General features: G+C 49.3%; 1 protein-coding gene across 1 annotated transcript in view; it reads left to right on the forward strand.

The window, feature by feature from the left end:
• The window catches only part of LOC144805728 (uncharacterized), a gene marked incomplete at its 5' end in the record, with an annotated part of 284,077 nt that extends 264,690 nt beyond the window's left edge, over nt 1–19,387 (forward strand). Inside the window, 2 exon segments of the mRNA XM_078672222.1 lie at nt 371–507; nt 17,446–19,387. Of these exon segments, the coding sequence (XP_078528348.1) occupies nt 371–507; nt 17,446–18,831 (1,523 nt within the window).
• Between the last annotated feature and the right edge of the window lie 228 nt (nt 19,388–19,615).

Below are 19,615 nucleotides of genomic sequence, written 5' to 3' on the forward strand. Positions count from 1 at the left end.
TCAGTTGTCTTTACCCATGCTGTAAGAGAGACGTGTCATTAAGTATAACATCAAATGCATATGATACAATATTTTTAGAGACTAAATGTGAGTTGACAATGCTGTCATGCCATTGTCCACAACAGCCAATGCATTTAACAAATTCATCCTGTCAATGTGTCTTAAGCGTTCAGCAGCATCCACAGTTCATTGTAAGTCTCATCTCACTTTAGCGGGTACTTAGAAACAGCATTTACAGATTACCGGATGGGACGGCATGTTTCAAAATATTTATTACCGTCCTGGAAACGCACTCATCAGACGGAGCAATGTCGTCTCTGCGGTTATAAAACCGAAACCCTAACCCATTTTCTCTGTGTATGTCCTGCAGTCATGGCTCAGAGGCGACGATATTTGAAACCCATTTTAAATGAGCTGAACATCCGAACTTGCAGACACGCAGTAACAAGTTGGCTGGAAGATTCCTCCATAATTCTGGCATGCCGGGGAGTTAAATTCCTGGCAGAGGTGAGAAAATGCTTGGGTCAAGTCGAGCAGGGGGAATACAGAGGAGGTGGGCCACTAGGGCCAGCCTAAATCCAGGGTCTCTCATGAAAATTATAATTCGAACTGTAAAAATTGATTGAGACCCTCAGACGGCTGGAGCTGCCCCGTACGAAAGTATTTAAATATTGTATTAATATCATTTCTTAGACGCTAAGCAGTAATATGACCAGGAAATTATAATGGCTTCTATATTGTTATTTTATCATGTGAAATTTGTAATAATTTTAATTAATTATGCAATAAACCTTTTGACATTGTAAGTGGCGTATATGAATCTTTTAGTATGTGGTGACCTAGGACCCAACAAGAAATCTTGTAAATCCATGTCATCAGAAAGGAAAAATAGATGTTCCTTAACTACAGATAATGTGGAAACAGCAAAGCCTAGCAATCAGGAACAAGTTAAGTTTAATTAAACAATAATGGTCAGGAATAGCAGCCACATCTCTTACAGTTGCGTGTAAAAATTCACTTTGCATTAGATACATGGCCTGCTTCATACTGTACAGCGGGTGCAATAAAGTGAAACTTGTCCCACTTTGGGCAGCAAGTACTAGTCCAGTGGGTCATAAATATTGGGTCTCATTTATGAAAAGTGACGCATCGCTGCGTGAAAACAGCGGTGCGTCACTTTTCACTGCGCCCTCCTTGCGAGACCAATGATGCGTCATATTTACAGTATGACACATCGTGGCGCAAGGAGTTACAGATACGTCAGTATTTCTGACGTATCTGTATGGCGCAAAAGTGACGCATTGCTGGAGTGTGTCACAAAAGTGATGCAACTCCAGCAATGTGTCCTTTTGTTGGACTGGGCCCTTCTGGCAGGTCCACCCCTGAAGTTTTGCGTGTTATATGTGACCTGGGGAAGGTGATTCCCACTCTGAGTGCATGTAGATGAGAGAAGCCTGCCCTCCCATAGGAATGCATGGGGAATGGGTGTGTCCCTGATAGTTCCTGGTGCGTGGGGGGTACAGGCTCGAGTCTGGTATGGGTGGACTCGTGTGATTGAATGCTGCAAGATGATGTATGCGGCGTGTGTGTGTCTAGAAGGGAAGTGCCACTTCTAGACATCGGTGTGTGTGTGCAGTAAGTATGCTGGCGCATGATTGGCTGAAGCCAGCTGGGGAGCCTGACTCCAGGAGTCTGTGTGGGTCTGCCCCGGTTGTGAATGGAGAGATTAACATGCTGATGTGAGGGAGGGGCTGTGCCTGTATCCTGTATGGGTCTGGGCTTTCCCCCACAATGCTGGCTCCACCCACCTGGGGTGCATCTGGTGTCCCTAGCCTGGCCAGTAACAAGAAATTCCTTATAACCAGTTCTAGCTGGTTCTCATCCTGCCTGCCCCTTTTTAGACAAAGGAAACTCATGTATAAAAGGAGGGTGTGCCCTCTTCTCTCTCTCTTGCCTGCTTGTCCTGACTGGATCCTGCCAGGGGCATGCTGCGGCTTGGGCTCAGGGGAAGGGCTTGCCTCCCTGAGCCCTGCCCTGCTCCTGAACTACTGGGATCCTGGACTTCCTTTGGACTCTGCTATCTATGGCCCTAGCACTTGGGGAGCGCTTTCCTGCTATCCTAGCGCCTTGGGGCGCTTCATTCATGCTTCTAGCGCTTGGGAGCGCTTTCCTGCTGTCCTAGCGCCTTGGGGCGCTTCATCCCGGCTTCTAGCGCTTTTCTGCTGTCCTAGCGCCTTGGGGCGCTGCCTTCCTGCTCCTAGCGCTGGGAGCGCTATATTCCACCAGCCGGTGCCCACCCGGCATTTGCCCCGTTCGTTTGAGGGGGCCCGAGCCCCCAGCGAGTGCCTACCTCGCTTGCCCCATCATTGCTGCCCTTATCGAGGGAGCCTGGCCCTCGTCAATTTCCCCCCGAATTCACCGCCGCAGCCCGGGACCCCTCGTGAGGCCCGCCCCCGGGCCGCGCTCTGATTGGCTGCCGGACCAGGCTGGGCTGATGACGTCTCCCCGGGCCGCGCTCTGATTGGCTGGCGGCCCGGGAAGCTGTAGAGGCGGAGGAGTGAGAGCCGAGCAATGCAGGGAGCAGCGGGAGCCTACTCCGCGCCCCTGCGTCCCCCCAGAAGACCGGCCGAGATAGGCCTGACTGCTCGTGCCAAGCTACCAAGGGGGTGAGTAGGGGTTGTCTTGGCGGGTGACTTCCCTACCCTAACTGGAAATGGTGATTTCTGCCTGGCCTTGGCACAAGCCTCGGCCAACCAGGGATCCCATTTCTAATACCTTTCACATGGGGCAAGCCCCATGTGAAAGGGCCTGCATCAGTCTTAAGCCTTCTGTGAGGCAGGGGGTAAGAAATTGACGCATTAGTGTCCTAGAAGTGGCGCAGTGAAATCACATAGATTTCACTGCGTCACTTCTATGACCCTTTTTTGCGTCAAACCCCCCCCCTTGCATACATTATACCTGGTGCAGGTATAATGTGGCGCAGGGGTTTACAAAGTGACGCATCTACCTAGATGCGTCACTTTGTAAATATGGCGCAACAAAGTGCATTTTTTACGCCACTGTGCGTCACAAAAAGTGACGCACCGGTGGCGTAAAAGTGACGCACGGCCTCATAAATGAGGCCCATTGTGTTTAGATATTTTATCCCACTCTGATGGAAGTGACCATAAATACCAACTGGAAGTCACAATCTGAGGTGGTCCAGGTGGCTGAGTGTGATAGCTAGGGTAACACTTAATGCTAGGCATTGTTTGGGCTTTATCAGATGAATGCAACTGACCCACTGCTCTGCCATTATCCTTGGCCAGAATGCAGGCTCTCTGCTGTGCATTTTGTTGGATTTGAGTGTGTGCATCTGACTTGTTTCTTTAGGCATTACATCCTGGGGGCACAAGTGATTTAATGCTGCAGTATTCCAATTGTGCTGAGACTTGTTCTATATCTGGTGTCTCCATCATATGAAGTGCTAGGGATGAACAGAGGACAGCTGTGCTGTGTTGATCTGATAAAGTGTCACTCTGGAACCGTAACAAGTGTTATATGGTAAATTTAGGTAACTCAGGCAACAGTTATTCTGTGGTGTGCTAGACAAGAGCGGGCCCTTTCTATAAATGAATCGGAATCTAACATCCCCCACCCCCCTAATTGAGTTATCAACTACTACCCTGGCTGTTTATGTCTGTGTCTTGAGCATGGCTGGTTCCTGTTTCTGGCTTGTGGTGTGAGTGTTTCCCTTGGCATTTAGTGTCCCAATCAGGTGTATTCCCCCTATTTTCAGAGGAGCCTTCTTCACACAGCCCCATATTAATTGCAGGGTGTGTCACAGCAAGAGCAAGATCACAACCACCGGCAACAAGGCCTTGCATAGGCCTGCGATCCACCTTGGTACCCAGGTAAACAAGCCTGTGAACCATTCTATTTTTGGGGCACCTCCTTCCTTAATCATGACCTGCTGTAGGTTGTACAGTGTTTGGAAGGCGATTGTCAGTGTGCTATTGTCCAGATCTTTCATGGGGATGAAGGTACAGCACACTGTACCGATCTTGGCGCATACACCCCCTTGCGTTGTGGTATTAAGTCCAACACATTCCGGTTCTACATCCCAATGAGGCAGATGGCACTCATTTCGTCTTTGAGTTCAGGCCATTTTCAGTGATGTTCATCATTTTCAGCAGCTCCCTCTTGATGATCTGCAGCCACCGAGTGTTGGCCTTGGTTTGCTGGTGAAGAAGGGGGTTGAACCTACACCTATTTGCGCATTGGTGAAGAGCTGGAACTCTTCAGCAATGTCCTTGTTTTTGTCCCAACCAAAGCACTCAGCTGACCTTGTTTTGTATATTTGTGTAGAAGCATGGTGCCTTTGCTGATGGGGTGATGCAGTGCTGAAATACCTTCACTGGGTATGACCAATGTTGGCATGTAGAGGGTGACCAATGAGCAGATCCCTCTCCAGTCTGGGACGAGCTCGGTATAGGCGTGGGTGCCGCATTGCCAGTAGCAGTCCATCAAGGTAGAGGTACCCCACTACATATCATTATTACAGGTTGTACTCTGGCATATTGCTGTTCACTCCTTTGGGTAGCATCCCCTTCCCCCGAAAGCACAAGGAATACACTGGTAGTTTCCTGACCACTACAAGCTTCCCATTACCCTCTAATCATGTATACCCTCCTGCCTCTGAGTTCCACGTGTCTTGGCATTGGGTCAGTAGAGTGTCATTCAACCCGCCCCCACTTTTGTTCCCCAAATTGATGACTCTGCAGGTTAACTGAACTTTGGGGTACTACTTGTTGTGCATAAATACTGCTCCAGTTATACTAAGGGCTTGCCTTGGTCCACAGGTTGGTGCCTGTGCTGACACTTTAATGCACTGGGCTGAAGTCTGGTGATCTCCAAGAAGCCTCTGTTTTAGGCCCTGTGTTCCAATACCATTTCTACTCCTTTTTTTTTAGTTTGTTTAACTGGAACTGGATCTCATCCTGCTGTGTCAGGATGTAAAGGACTTCGGGTATGGTATCGTATTTGGTTGGGTTCACTGTGACTTCCTGTGGTTCTCTGGTAGTTTGGGTTTTATTTGTCATAGGTATAAGTGTTTGAGGTACAAAGCTGAACCTACTGCATTGGGTATCAATTAGCAAACATATCAGGAGTTGGGTAGATGCTTTGCTCCCCACTTAGATCATGTGTTGATACCAGGTGTTGTGCAATAGAGCGCTATGTAATCATTGTGTGTAGTGAAGTTGTGTGTTAAATGGGTAAGATCCTGGGACACACTCTGGACATCTTTACCTGGCGTCCTTTGCTGAAACTTGACCTGTCCTCACAGCTAAAAAACATAAAAGCACCTAGGGCAAAAGACAATGAGCAGGTCAATATTTTTATTCGGTGTATGAAAGAGTCGATGTAAAATCCAAGGTCGGGAGCCCTATGGGCGCTCCTATCTGCAAAGTTTTCAAAGTTCGGGCAAAGCTCTATGGGCGCTTCTGTCCCCAAAGTGTTCATAGTTCATATCGAAAAAAGTCTGTGCTGGTGAGTCCTTTGATGATAGTGGCAGTGATGGGTTCAAGAGAATATCTGACAAGTGGTACTATGACTCTTTCCCTTTGACCTTGACAGCTGTGGGAGTTGAAGAGACAACTTTGAAGGGCCGTTCAAACTTGCCCTTCCTCCACTGGCGATGAATGTTGTGAATCAGGACTCGGTCCCTGGGCTGCGGTATGGTGTATGTTAGGCCCATGGAGGTGCGCACCGCCTTCCTTTGGGTAACCTGTTTAGAAAGGAGTCTGCAAGTTTCGGTCAGTTCTGAGAAATATAGAAACATTTTGGGCCAGATGTAGGTAATCCTGTTTTACTGATTCTAAAATACCGAATTTTACCGATTCGGTATTTTAGAATTGGAAAATGGGATGTAGGAAAAAAATCAGTAAAATTTACCGATTCGGTAAAATTCAGAATCTCCGATTCGGTATTTACCGATTCAGTATTTACCAAATCAGTAAATACTGATTCAGTAATTCCCATTCATTCCTATGGGCATCCAGGCCCATATTTACCGAATTGGTAAATACCGAATCGGAGATACAAAAAACAAGCAATTGAGCAAACAACCAATCACGTGTCTCCACCCCACCCCTCAACCAAGCAACAGAGGAACCAACCAATCCTGTGCATCCACCCCACAACCAGGAAGTGGCCACACTCACGCAGGTGCAGACTAACTGAACATCCAGGAGAGCTGTGAGACACTGACTGGCTGTACTGAGCTGAGCTGAGCAGAAGTGCAGGATGGATTCACAAGACTCCCAGAGGGAAGGTGCTGACCGGAACAGAAAACTAAAGTTCAGCACAGGTGAACTGCAGGTGCTGGTGGAGGAGGTGGTAAAACACCACACCCAGCTGCTTGGCAAACAGTCTCTGCAGGTAGCAGAGGCTGTGAAGAGGAACACCTGGCTGGGTATCCAGGCTAAGGTGAACGCCATAGGGGTGACTACAAGAGAGGTAGATGACCTCAAGAAAAGATGGTATGATCTGAGGATCATCACTAAGAAGAAGCTGGCATCACAGAGAAAAGAGTCCAATGTCACAGGGGGATGAAGGAGCAGGGCATCTACCCTTACGGACCTGGAACAGCTAGTGGAGTCCACCCTGGAGCCAGAGAGTATATTTGGGATTGGTGATGCTAACAGCTCAGCCCGAGCTGCAACAAAACAAGGTAGGGGACATGTCCATAATTCCTCCCCCCTTGCCTGCCTCCCTTCCCCAATGTGCCTGTGTGTTACACACTCCAATACAGGCTTTGGGATACGCCAGCAATGCATCATGGGAGAGGTAGTCATTGTAACATACATCAGTACAGTCATCATGAAAGAATGTCAGGCATGCCACAGACTACATTTAGAGGCAGTTGAGGATCATGAAATTGTGTGACTGGATTGTAATTTAATATTGAAATAAAAGTTGCAGCACCACTAAGACAATGTCCATATCTGTCCACAGGAGAGTCATCGCGCAGGGCTGTGCAGGAGAGGGAGAAGAGGGTATCCCAAAGGGAGAGGAGTGAGGATGCAAGCAGGAGTGCAGGACCCAGCAGTGTAACACCTCCTGCACCCAGAACACATGCAGCCGTCACACCAGAGGCAGGCACCATACCACATCCATGATCACCTCTGCTCTATGACTCCCCACAAACACAGTCTCCATCAGCAGCTTCAGAGGTGTCGGAAGTCTTCAGGCCCAGGAGGCATGATGTTCCCCCGCTATAAATCCTTGCGACCTCCTCTGAGGAGGAAAGGGAGGGTGACACCCAAACTGAGCCTGTGGAGGCAAACATTGCTGGGCTTCCGTCCACTCCTGTAGCTGTGCACAGAGGTGCAAGACGCCGTACGGTCTGGGAGGGAAGCACAAGTGGCCATGGTGACGGGGTCTTCTGCGGGCTGGAGGGCACGATGGTCAAAGTGCAGCGCCTGCAGGCAAAAGCAGTTACTGCAGTACAAAGACAAATGCGCCACCTGAACAGTAACATGGACAACATGAAACGGGGCATCACCTCCATGGCGGAGAGCATGAGAGACATGGCAGATGGGATGAGGGACATGTCCCAGTGCATGATGGCACTTTGTGAAGAACTGCATGGTGACCGCACACAGAGGCGCCGGGAGAGGCAGTGCATGCAGCATCAGACAAAGGCAATGAACCGTCTTGCAACAGCAACTTCACTGCTATGTCGCCGTTCTGTTGCGATGCAGATGGGGCTGGTGCACTGCTGCACAGATCTTACCAGGGGGATGGGGAGAGTTACAACTGCGATGGAAGTGCTGTTGACAAACCAGTCAGCCAACGCTGGAGATGTAGGTGTAAGGGACACTGATGACACCACCAGCAGGAGCAGCAGCAGCACCCCTATACTGGACATTAGGAGGAGCAGCAGACACCAGACTACAGGCCCTGGCTCAACAGCCAATGTTCAATCCCAACCTCAGGCATCCCGCAGTGTTGTGCTGGGCGCAGAGTAATGCTGCCCACACTCCAGAGGACAGGTTAGGGTGAGGTAACCCGTGTCCGCCTAGTTAGGCTTGGCACAATTTGGACTACAATGATGTGTCATTTGGCATTTACCGTAGTGCCCATTAAACTACGTCATTCACATTCAACCCCTGGCTGTGTCTCCTTACTTACTTAAAAATAGCTGTATGTGATCTCTGCCCGTCTCAGTCTCATCATTATCTGGCGAAACGCCTGCTCCATAGGGCTCTGGCTGTTCAGTTCCATCATCTATGTCCTCATGATGTGTTATTTCCACTTCTGTACCCTTCTTAGTGGCCAGGTTGTGCAGGATGGCACATGTTGCAACGATTTTACAGCAGATGATAGGAGTGTACTGCCGTGCACCTCCACTCTTGTGGACGCAGCGGAACCTGCTTTTTAAAAGTCCAAAGGTGCGTTCAACAATGTTGTGTGTTGCTCTGTGTGCCACATTGTAACGTCTCTCACTCCTGGTAGATGGGTTCAGGTAGGGGGTGAGACCAAACGACCGCACAGCATAAGCGCTATCGCCTAGGTGGAAAAGAGAGTGCCATGAGTTACATATTCAAAATACATTCATGTGCATTATCTATCAGGGTGTGTCACAGTTATTTACCTAGCAGGTATCCTTCACCAAATTCTCCAGCAGCAAGGCGTGTGTAGATCCCACTGCACTGGAATATGTACAAGTCGTGGGTGCTCCCCGGGAATTTGGCCACACTGTCTGTTATCATGTTGCCAGCATTGCATATCACCTGCACATTGATTGAATGGGTTGACTTTCGGTTCCTGTAGATGTATTCTGTGGCTGCAGGTGGGCAGATTGGGATGTGGATGCCATCTATACATCCTATGACGTGAGGGAACTGTGCCAGTTGATAGAACTCAGTTTTGGTCTTGAGCAGTTCCGCATGTGTGTCAGGGAAGCTGATGTAATGATGCATTCTCTGCATCATGGCGTCCAGGAAACTTACGGAAGAAACGGGACAGGCAGCTCTGGGACACCCCACCTATCACAGCAATCACACTCTGGTAACTCCCAGATGCAAGCAGGTGTAGGCTACGGAGCACCTGCACATGGGGTGGGATGGCGTGCGCCCTTGGTGTTGGGTGCTCCAGTAGTGGGTGCAGGTCCCTGATCAACTCCAGGATGGTTTGGGGGTGTAATCTGCACCTTTGCAATCTCTCTGCCTCAGTGAGTTGGAAGAGCGCAACCCTGAGCCTGTAGACTTGCTCCTCCCTCATCCAAACCCTATCTCCTGCTGCCTGTAGCCGTAGCCGCCTTGCAATGATGTAGAATGCCGCCATTCTGGTCACAGTGTTGCATTTTGGGGCCTTTTTTATAGCCTGCACCTGGTTACCACCTGCTTTTACTCCATGGTAAATACCGACTCTTAAATACCGAATTTCATGAAATTCTGTATTTTTGAGGTTTCCTAGATCTTAATACGCATTTTTTACCATTTCTTATTTACCGATTCGGTAAATAAGAATTCGGTAAATAAGAATTTGGTATATTCCGAATCGGTAAATTACCGACTCGTATTTACCAAATCGGTCAATTTTTGACTCCTACATCTCAAAAACCCAATTCCGGTCGGTAAAGGCCGAAATTCGGTAATTTCAGCCGTTACCGACCGGTAATTGGCTACCTACATCTGGCCCTTTATTACCAAAGGCCTCGGAGCTGGATTCTGCTCTTAGTTTGGTTCTGCTCTAAGGTATTGGCATCTGAATTGAGCTACCAGTGACTAGCACATGTGGGGGAGGGAGGGTCAGGTGGTGGTCTGTGCTTGGGGTGACACTTAGAAGACACTGGACACAATTTACACCAAGGGTCTCATTAAGATATTGGCGGACAAGTTACTCCATCACAAGCGTGACAGGTATCACGTCCGCCATATTAGAAGTGCATTATATCCTGTGACAATTGTAGTAAGGTGGACTGGGATATATGTCACATTTGTGATGCAACAACCATTCAGCCAAACTCCAAATCAATCTTCAAGTCTGCAACATATGTTGTAGCAGAGAGAGCCACCATTACAGGAAGGGGGCTAGAAGCAGCTGTAGTCCCAGAGGCACTGGAAAGGGAATCTTTTTTTTACTTAAATTTTATTTTTTTTAAATGCTTTATTCGGTATGTATGAATACAACCATATGGCAACACGTAGAAAGAATAAAGCATATTCATTATAATACATCAACTCTAATTACAAATACTAGCAATGCAATACGATATTCGTTCTACAGCACATACACAAATAAACATAAAAAAGCATATCGAGACGTTTACCTAATAAAATATGTGCAGTAACTAACAATAATAAAGTGCATTTGGCATATACTGTTATAGTGCAGTATGAAGTTCTCGTTTTCCAGCGTATGTGCAAATTAGCAGAGGTAGAAGTATGTTAATGCAGCGTCCAATGATGCATGTGCAAACAAGCAATAATGGAATACATAGATATATCTGGGCCATATCTTGTGGTCATACAGTTAGTAAGGCATGTTCATATGCTGCACAATCATACAATTATTGAAACATACTCATCATTACGTTACATCTAACTCTAATTCAAGAGCTAGCAGTACTGTATAAAATAATCATTCTGCTGCACATGTGCAAATAAGCGTATTAAGGTGCATACTGATACATTCGCCTAATAGTACATGTGCAAGTTGGCAATAATAAAGTGCATTCAGTATGTGCTATTATATAGTGCAGAATGAAATCTCAATTTCCAGCGCATGTGCAAAATAGCAGAGATAAAGTGCATGTTAATATAGCATCTGGTAATACATGTGCAAACTAGCATTAACGGAGTGTATGTATAACTGGGCCATATGTCGAATTCATACAATTATTGATTTCCGTGCAAAGATGCATTTTAAAATATATGTAGCCACATGAAAACATATGTCTGGGCTCTCTAAATGGAACATCAATTGCATCGCTGTTTTGGTACTGCGCGTATCATATTTTAAAAAGATGGGTTTCAAGTAAAACTTTCTATAAAACGTATAAAATTTGCAAAACAGCATAAAATGACAGCTACTCTGCTTGGATGTACCATCACAGGGGCATAAGCATATTCCAGGTTTCTTAGTTAGAGGGTGTTAGAAAGGCGACCCCGGGGGAGGCAGAAGATGTCTGACTGACCATCCCTAGGTCCACCTCTCCGTCAAGAAGTAGCCGAGCGTTACCAAGAGGCCTCCTGAGTGAGGGCCCTCTCCTAGGATCGTACAGCAGAGTAATCACAACACTACAAATGGACACCACACCAGAGGTTAAGTTCTTAAGCTTTATCAAGAATAAAGGTCGTTGGTTCTCAGCCATATGTACAAGCAGATCAGGGGATCTGTAAAGCCTCGTAAAAGGGACAGGGTAGCGGGACAGTCTCGATAGGGGTGTAGGAAGCGATACCCTGCGCACAGCTCTCAATCCTCGAACCGGGGGTTCCGAGAGGTCGAGCCGCGGCAGCGCCAGCAGGCTCTCAAGATGGTTCAGCAAGGTGGGCCGCGGCAGCGCCAGCAGGCTCTCAAGATGGTTCAGCAAGGTAGGCCGCGGCAGCGCCAGCAGGCTCTCAGGGTAGCTTCGGGTTACGGGAAAGATGAGTTCTTCTGGTGTCGGCCGTGACAGCGTCAGCAGGGCTTTCCAGTCCAGGATACAACTGCCGTCCTACTCCGGGGCTGGCCCAGATATAGGGCTGGAGTCCTTTGATGTCCGGACCCTCACGCCTGGGGGCCAGAGGGGCCGGGATGATGGTGCCCAGACACACAGCAGGGGGGTAGAGCCAGCGCCCAGGGAGGCCGGAGAGCGATCGATACCAGGCATCCGGGGATGGCTGGAGGGCCATCGAAACTCCCCTCCCTTCTGGATCTGTCGAGTGGCCACTCAACCACCTGGGTGGATCTTGGTGCCTCGATGTCGGGGCTTCGCTGGGGCCGGGGCCGAGGCCACGTGTTCGGGCCGTGGTGGTCCCAAGATGGAGTCGGGCGAGGCCTCGTGTTCAGGCGTGATGGGCCCATGAGGGAGTCAGGCCGGTAGTGTTGGTCCGGGATGGCAACCGGACCGGCAGTGTTGGGGCGTGCAGGATCGGGTAGAGTGGGCCGCCCGAGGCTTGGTGGAGGGCCGATGTCGTCCGAGGCCCGCCATGCGGGAGGGGCAGGACCACGCCATGAGGCCGGGTCCAACACGCGTCCCCCCCAGCTGAAGGCAGGGGAGAGTCACCCATCTTCTTGGGGGTTCTCCTCGCCGAGGCGGAAGAATAGGGACAGGCCGTCAGCATTGGCGTGGTCATTGCCGGGGCGATGCTCCACAGTGAAGTCCATCCCCTGCAGGGAGATGGACCATCTCAACAGTTTCGGGTTTTCTCCCCGCATCTGCATCAACCACCGCAGGGGCCGGTGGTCGGTCTGGACCCGAAAGTGGGTGCCGAAGAGGTAGGGCCGGAGCTTCTTTAGGGCCCACACGACGGCGAAGGCTTCCCTCTCGATGGTGCTCCATCGCTGTTCTCTGGCCAGCAGCCGCCGGCTGATGAAGGCAACGGGAAGGTCAGCCCCTTCAGAGTTTACTTGGGAGAGGACCGCCCCAATGCCGTGCTCCGAGGCGTCTGTTTGAACCACAAACTCTCGGCTGTAGTCGGGAGCTTGGAGCACGGGGGCGGTGCACATGGCAGTCTTCAGTGATTCGAAGGCGGCTTGGCACTCGGGGGTCCAGCGCACCTTCTGTGGTAGTTTCTTTGAGGTCAGTTCTGTGAGGGTCCCCACAATGCTTCCATAGTCTTTTATGAAGCGCCGGTAATATCCCGTGAGCCCCAGGAAGGCTCGGACTGCTGTCTGGGTGACCGGGGGTTCCCAGGCCAGGATGGCATCAATCTTGGGCTGGAGGGGAGCCACCTGGCCGCTCCCTACTTGGTGTCCCAGATAGGTCACGGACCCTTGGCCTATCTGGCACTTGCTGGCTTTTATTGTCAGTCCGGCCCGGCGGAGGGCCGCCAGGACCTCCCAGAGGTGGGTCAGGTGCTCATCCCAGTGGAGGCTGTACACCGCAATGTCGTCTAGGTAGGCGGCGCTGAACTCTTCTAGCCCGGCCAGTACCCTATTCACGAGTCTCTGGAAGGTGGCCGGGGCATTTTTCATGCCGAAGGGCATTACCTTGAAATGATAGTGGCCATCAGGGGTCGAGAAGGCCGATCGCTCTTGTGCTCCAGGGGTGAGGCCGATCTGCCAATACCCAGCCGTGAGGTCGAAGGTGCTGAGATATTTTGCGGCCCCCAGGCGATCGATCAGTTCATCTGCCCGGGGCATGGGATGGGCGTCCGTCCTGGTGACTGCATTCAGCCCCCGGTAGTCAACACAGAACCGGAGCTCCGGGGGTGCATCGGGGCGGCGGCTTTTGGGACCAGGACAACGGGACTGGCCCAGGGACTGTCGGAGGGTTTGACTACCCCCAGAGCTAGCATCTTGGCCACTTCAGATTGGATGCAGGCCCGAACTCGGTCGGGTACTCGGAAAGCTCGGTGTCTTACAGGCGGGCTGTCTCCGGTGTCCACATCGTGGACACATCACCGGGTGACTCCAGGGGTGAGGGAAAATAGATCTGCAAATTGCCCCAGCAGCTTCCGGCAGTCTTGGTGCTGCTCTGGGGTCAGGGTAGAGGAGAGCGTGACCCCTTCGATGGAGCCGTCTTTCTCGGAGGCCCCCATGAGATCTGGTAGAGGTTCAGAGTCGTCTTCAGCTCCGTCATCGGTCGCTAGCAGCAGGATTAGTTCAGTGCGGGCAAAGTGAGGCTGGAGCCGGTTAGCGTGTAGAACCCGGAGGGGGTTTCTGGGGGACTCCATGTCCACCAAGTAGGTGACGGGGCTCTTGCGCTCCACCACCTTGAAGGGCCCCGTCCATTTGTCCTGGAGGGCACAAGGTTCGACCGGGGACATGACCCAGACCTGCTGGCCCGGCTCGAATTCGATGGACGAGGCATTCTGGTCATACCAGCGTTTCATCTCCTCCTGACTGGCCTCCAGGTTTGCCTCGGCGAGTTCCCGGAACTTCCGCGTCTGGTTGTGTAGTGTCAGGAGGTACTGGTAGACATCGGGTGGGGCACCTCGGACAGCCGTCTCCCAGCCTTCCTTGACCAGGCTGAGGGGGCCTCGGACCGGGTGCCCATACAATAGTTCGAAGGGGCTGAACCCCACGGACTTCTGGGATACCTCGTGATATGCAAACAGGAGGCAGGGCAGCAGGACATCCCATTTGCGTCGGAGTAGCTCCTCTAGGCCCTTAATCATCCCCTTCAGTGTTCGGTTAAATCGCTCCACAAGTCCATTTCCTTGGGGGTGATACGGGGTGGTGAACTTATAGGTGACCCCGCACTGTTGCCACAGGGATCGCATATACTTGGAGATAAAGTTTGTGCCCCGATCACTCACGACTTCTCGGGGGAAGCCGACTCTGGAGAAGATCCCCATTAGGGCTCGGCCTACGACGGGGGCCGTGACGGTTCGGAGGGGGATGGCCTCAGGATAGCGGGTGGCATGGTCCACCAGGACGAGGATGAAGCGGTGTCCTTGAGAGGTGCGTGGGTCCAGGGGCCCCACGATGTCTATTCCCACTCGCTCGAAGGGGGTGGTCACCACGGGAAAAGGCTGGAGCGGGGTTCTGACCTTCCCCCCGCTCTTCCCGCTGGCTTGACAGGTCGGGCAGGTTCTGCAGTGATTATGCAGATCGTTGCGCATTTTCGGCCAGTAGAAATGGGTCACCAGGCGGCTGTAAGTTTTGTCCTGCCCCAGGTGCCCGGCGAGGGGCACGTCATGTGCCAAGTTCAAGAGGAAGTCTCTGAATCGGAGGGGAACGACCAGTACCCGGCTGGCCCCTAGTTCGGCGATCTTCTGCTCGCTGTAGAGAAGGTCATTGTCCCAATAGACCCAGTGGGACCCCGAGGGGTCTCCAGCGGCTTGAGTGGCGGCTTGCTGTTGGATTCCCTCGAGGGAGGGACAGGTTTTCTGTTCCTGCCGGAATTGTTCGCGGGTGGGGCCACCTTCTTGGCGCCATTGAGCTAGTTCGGGAAGGTGGCCGAATTCGGCGAGGTCTTCCTGGCTGGGTCCCTGCGGTTCGGGTTCAGGGTCGGCATCCTCGGGGACGGCGGGCGGTGGAGGTACGGGCCACTCCGGTTCCTCGGTCAGGGCCTCCTCCGTTGGGGTGGAGGCTCGGGCGGACATGGAACGGGTGGTCGCACAGACCCACTCGGGAAGGCCTAGCATCCCCAGATGCTCTCTTCGCTCGACGCCGGCCCAGGGGGAACTTTCCAGTTCGTTTCCGAGGAGGCAGTCCACAGGGGCATCGTCCCGGACGGTCACTTTCAGCACACCCGACACCCCTCCCCATTCGAAGGGGATACGGGCCATCTGGCACAAACTCTCTGAGTTGTCCGCCGTTCGTACGGGGTACAGGACGTTGGGTAGGATCTGTTCTGGGGTCACCAAGTGGCAGTGGACCGCCATCACGCTGGCTCCAGTGTCCCGGAGGGCTTCAGCCCGGCGTCCATTGATGGTGACCCATTGGCGGTATTTCTGGGTGTTGCCTGGAATCGGGTCTCGGGGGATCATGTCTTGATCACCCAGGCATGCTAAGATCATAGTGGCAGGCTCCCACTCGGCCTGTTCGGGGTCGTGGTCGTCTTCTTCGCCTCCTTCTGCACCCAGGGCTGCGGCCGCGATCTGGCGGCTCGGGGGACCGGTGGTGCCTGGTCGCTGGTTCATGGCCTTTTAACTATCAGAACATTACCTTATGTCTGCTGTGTGCATTGAGTCACTTTCCTGCTTTAACTGTCAATGAACCCTGATGGGGGAGTACGCAGACATAAGATAGTATGGAAGGTGATGAACAGGGAGTAAGGTAAAGCTGAATGTAAGAAATTCCCAAAGGTCTAAATGATGCATGCACCCTGTAGCAACAGACCTCTTGTCCCACTCTGCCAACGGCCCCCAACCTACAGAGTAGCATGCTGGCAACACACGGAAGACATTAAGTCAGATACCATGGTAAGGTAGAAAAGACAAAAAGCAGACACATATTGGCAGCAGAGATATCGCAGGTATATTATTGGCTGTGATGGAATATCTATAATAAATGCTGCAATCTTTCAACAAATACTTGAACCATCACTAGGTAAATGGCAAAGATAACTTAACAAACAGAAAAGTAAAGACAGGAGTTGGAACTTCAGCTGCTCCATTGTAAACTGGAAAGTACTGTCAAGAAGAGTGTGAATGGAGCTGCATGTGTTATATACTTCCTGTAGCATTAACTTTACTATATACTTCATGAAGAGTTGTCTTTGTCATATAGGTCTTGAAAGGGTTACTGTTGTTAAACACTTGAAGCTGAAGTGACAGCAGCACATCCTGATCCATCTCTTCTTACACAATCCCTTCTTGTTTAAATGAAATCTTGGCCATGTGCGTCTTCGTAAAGCTGTACCTCTAGCGAGTGGGCGCTCCATGTGTGCTCTTTCTGTACTAAGTTACTCTGTGAACACTGGAAAATCACCTCCTTTTCTGAATTAAGTAAAATGTGACATGTTCAATAGAAGATTTAGTTACATATCTGTGTATGGGGAAACATCTCTTGGTAACTTTCATAAATGATAATGACCAGATGTCTTTTACAACTCGTTAAATATTGTGTATTCCCATTCTCATACATTTCCATTGAGTGATTTTTAATCTCTTTACATCCAATAGGAAACCAGCCTTGAATGCACAAATGAACGTGAATAATGACAGTAATCGTGCAAATCTGAAAAAAAGTGGTTAGAAAAAAGGAGCTCCAATATTCAGGAAAATATCTGCACAGTCAGAGACTGAGGAACCTGAACAAAAACTGATAGACCCTGCAAGAAGCAGTCAAGAGCAATTCAGTGGATGTAAAAGTATGAGCTGTGCACCTCCACGCAACTGGACTAAGAAATGACCTCTAGAAAATTAAGGCAACAACATACTGACGAACCACTTCCTGTACAAACAGGCCTCTACCACCAGCTTTGATAATGTGTTCGGTATGAGGTAGATACAGCATTGCTCTGCTTCCTGTGATGATGACAGACCACCATTGAGCACGCTAGGTGTATTGTAAAGTCTTTCTGGCCAAACCACAGGAACAAGAGAAAAGTACAATGGAGTGGAGCCAGACAACTGAAGGGTAAAGGGAAGAGAAGGTCTTTGATCTACAACAGACTGTCCCAATTTGCATCGAACTGAAGGAAGACTAATCTTTACCCGTAAACATTCCAAACCATTATGCAATCTAAAGACATAACCACCTACAAAGAAGCTTTACTTGCCACACTTATAATATATGTAGTTGGTGAGCCTTGAATTTCATTGTGAAATCTGAAATCAAGCATCCAAAATACCACACACATACAGGGAATGTGAGAATAACACAAGTGCTTTATCAACCATGTTAGCTCCTCAGGAAACGCAGTCATGGGATGTAGACAATTATAAACTCGACCCAGAGACACTAACCAAGAAAGAAAAATCATACACATGCAGCAAAAGCTTTCGTTTGTCATCACTGCTAAAGAGCCATCAGGAAACACACACAGGAGAAGCAACATGTAATTGCAAAGAATGTGTGAAGAACATTAGTCAGTTAGCACTCCTAAAAGATCATCAACGAACACATACAGGGGAAAAAATTTACCATTGCACTGAATGTGTGAAGTGCTTTAGTCGGTTATCAAATCTTCAAAGACATCAGCGAACACACACTGGAGAAAAACCATACCATTGCAATGAATGTGTGAAGAAATTCAGTCAGTTATCAAATCTTCAAAGACATCAGCAAACACACACAGGTAAAAAACCATACCATTGCAGTGAATGTTTGAAGAATTTCAGTCAGTTATCAAATTTGAAAACACATTTGCGAACACATACAGGAGAAAAACCCTACCATTGCAGTGAATGTGTGAAGAGCTTTAGTTGGTTATCGGACCTACAAAAACATAAACAAACACACACTGGGGAAAAACCATACCATTGCAATGAATGTGGAAGTAGTGTTAGTGATTCCTCAGCTCTCAGGATTCATCAGCGAAGACACACAGGGGAAAAGCCATTCCAGTGCAGTGAATGTGTAAAGAGCTTTTGTGGGTCATCAGACCTACAAAAACATAATCGAACACACACTGGGGAAAAACCATACCATTGCAATGAATGTGGAAGTAGTTTTAGCGATTCCTCAACTCTCAGGATTCATCAGCGAACACACACAGGGGAAAAACCATTACAGTGCAGTGAATGTATGAAGAGGTTCAATAAGTTATCAAACCTACGGTGCCACCAGCGAACACACACAGGGGAAAAACCATATGATTGCAATGAATGTGGAAATAGTTATAGCCATTCCTCAACATTGCGAAATCATCAACGAACACACACAGGGGAAAAAACATTCAAGTGCAGTGAGTGAGTGAAGAGCTTTAGTCAATTATTAGACCTACAAAGGCATCAAAGAACACACACAGGTGAACGACCCTACCACTGCAGTGACTGTGGAAGTAGTTTTAGTGACCCATCAACATTAAGAAATCATCAGCGAACACACTCAAGGGAAAAGCCATTCAAGTGCACTAAATGTCCGAAGAGCTTTAGTCGATTATCAATTCTACGAAGACATCAGCAAACACATACAGGGGAGAAACCATACTATTTCAATGGATTTGGAAGTAGTTGTGGGAAGGATTGTCAGTTAACTGCAGGGATTAGTGATAAAACCTATAGACACAACACACTTGAATAAGTTTAACAAGCACAAACTGGAGAGTATTTGTAGCTCATTGTGGCATTTGGTTTTTTCGTGCAACAACCGGTTCAATGACAGCGGCTAGAGAACAACGTGCAAAAGTGCAAGAATTCAAAGTAAGAAAATGTGACATGCAGTGCGCAACAGGTACCTCCGTAGCCATAACGCGGGAGCAATGATACTCATTTCAATCATCACATGAATTTGTAAATGCACCCACCAATGTGGCACTTCCCCAGAGGTGTCCAATATCAAGCTGGATCCTTCGAAATGTCCTGGCTCACCACTGACTATGTAAATGATTCACGGTCAGATTAATTGTCTATGAATATATTTTAGAAGTTTTTTTTATTTACAGAGACTCACCCAACCAAATCCTAACCGTTTAAAGGAATGAATCTGTGCATGATAGCAAGATCTAAGAGACAGCTGTTGAAAAGTTTAGCACTTAATTGGTTTCTTGACGGTTAGGTACACATTTAATCTTAAGCAGTAAAGAATTCCAGCTCTTAGAGTCCAGAACTATCGACTCCCTCCTATACATTCCTTGAACCGTGGCACCGAAAAGGAATTCTGGATTCAGAAGGAAAGGAACAGAAATGATACGGAGTTTTGACACAAATGATATTCAGGTTTGTGGTTACAAGCAAAAAGAAACCCTCGTTTTATAAACTGCCAGTGAATGAATGGACATAAAAAATATGTGCTGCCTCGTGAGCAAACAGTAAAACTTTGTGATGCCGTTGGGACATCCTCAGATCACAAATAAGATAGATCGTAG

Source organism: Lissotriton helveticus (assembly GCF_964261635.1).
Source record: "Lissotriton helveticus chromosome 1_1 unlocalized genomic scaffold, aLisHel1.1 SUPER_1_unloc_2, whole genome shotgun sequence".
Lineage (NCBI taxonomy): Eukaryota > Metazoa > Chordata > Amphibia > Caudata > Salamandridae > Lissotriton > Lissotriton helveticus.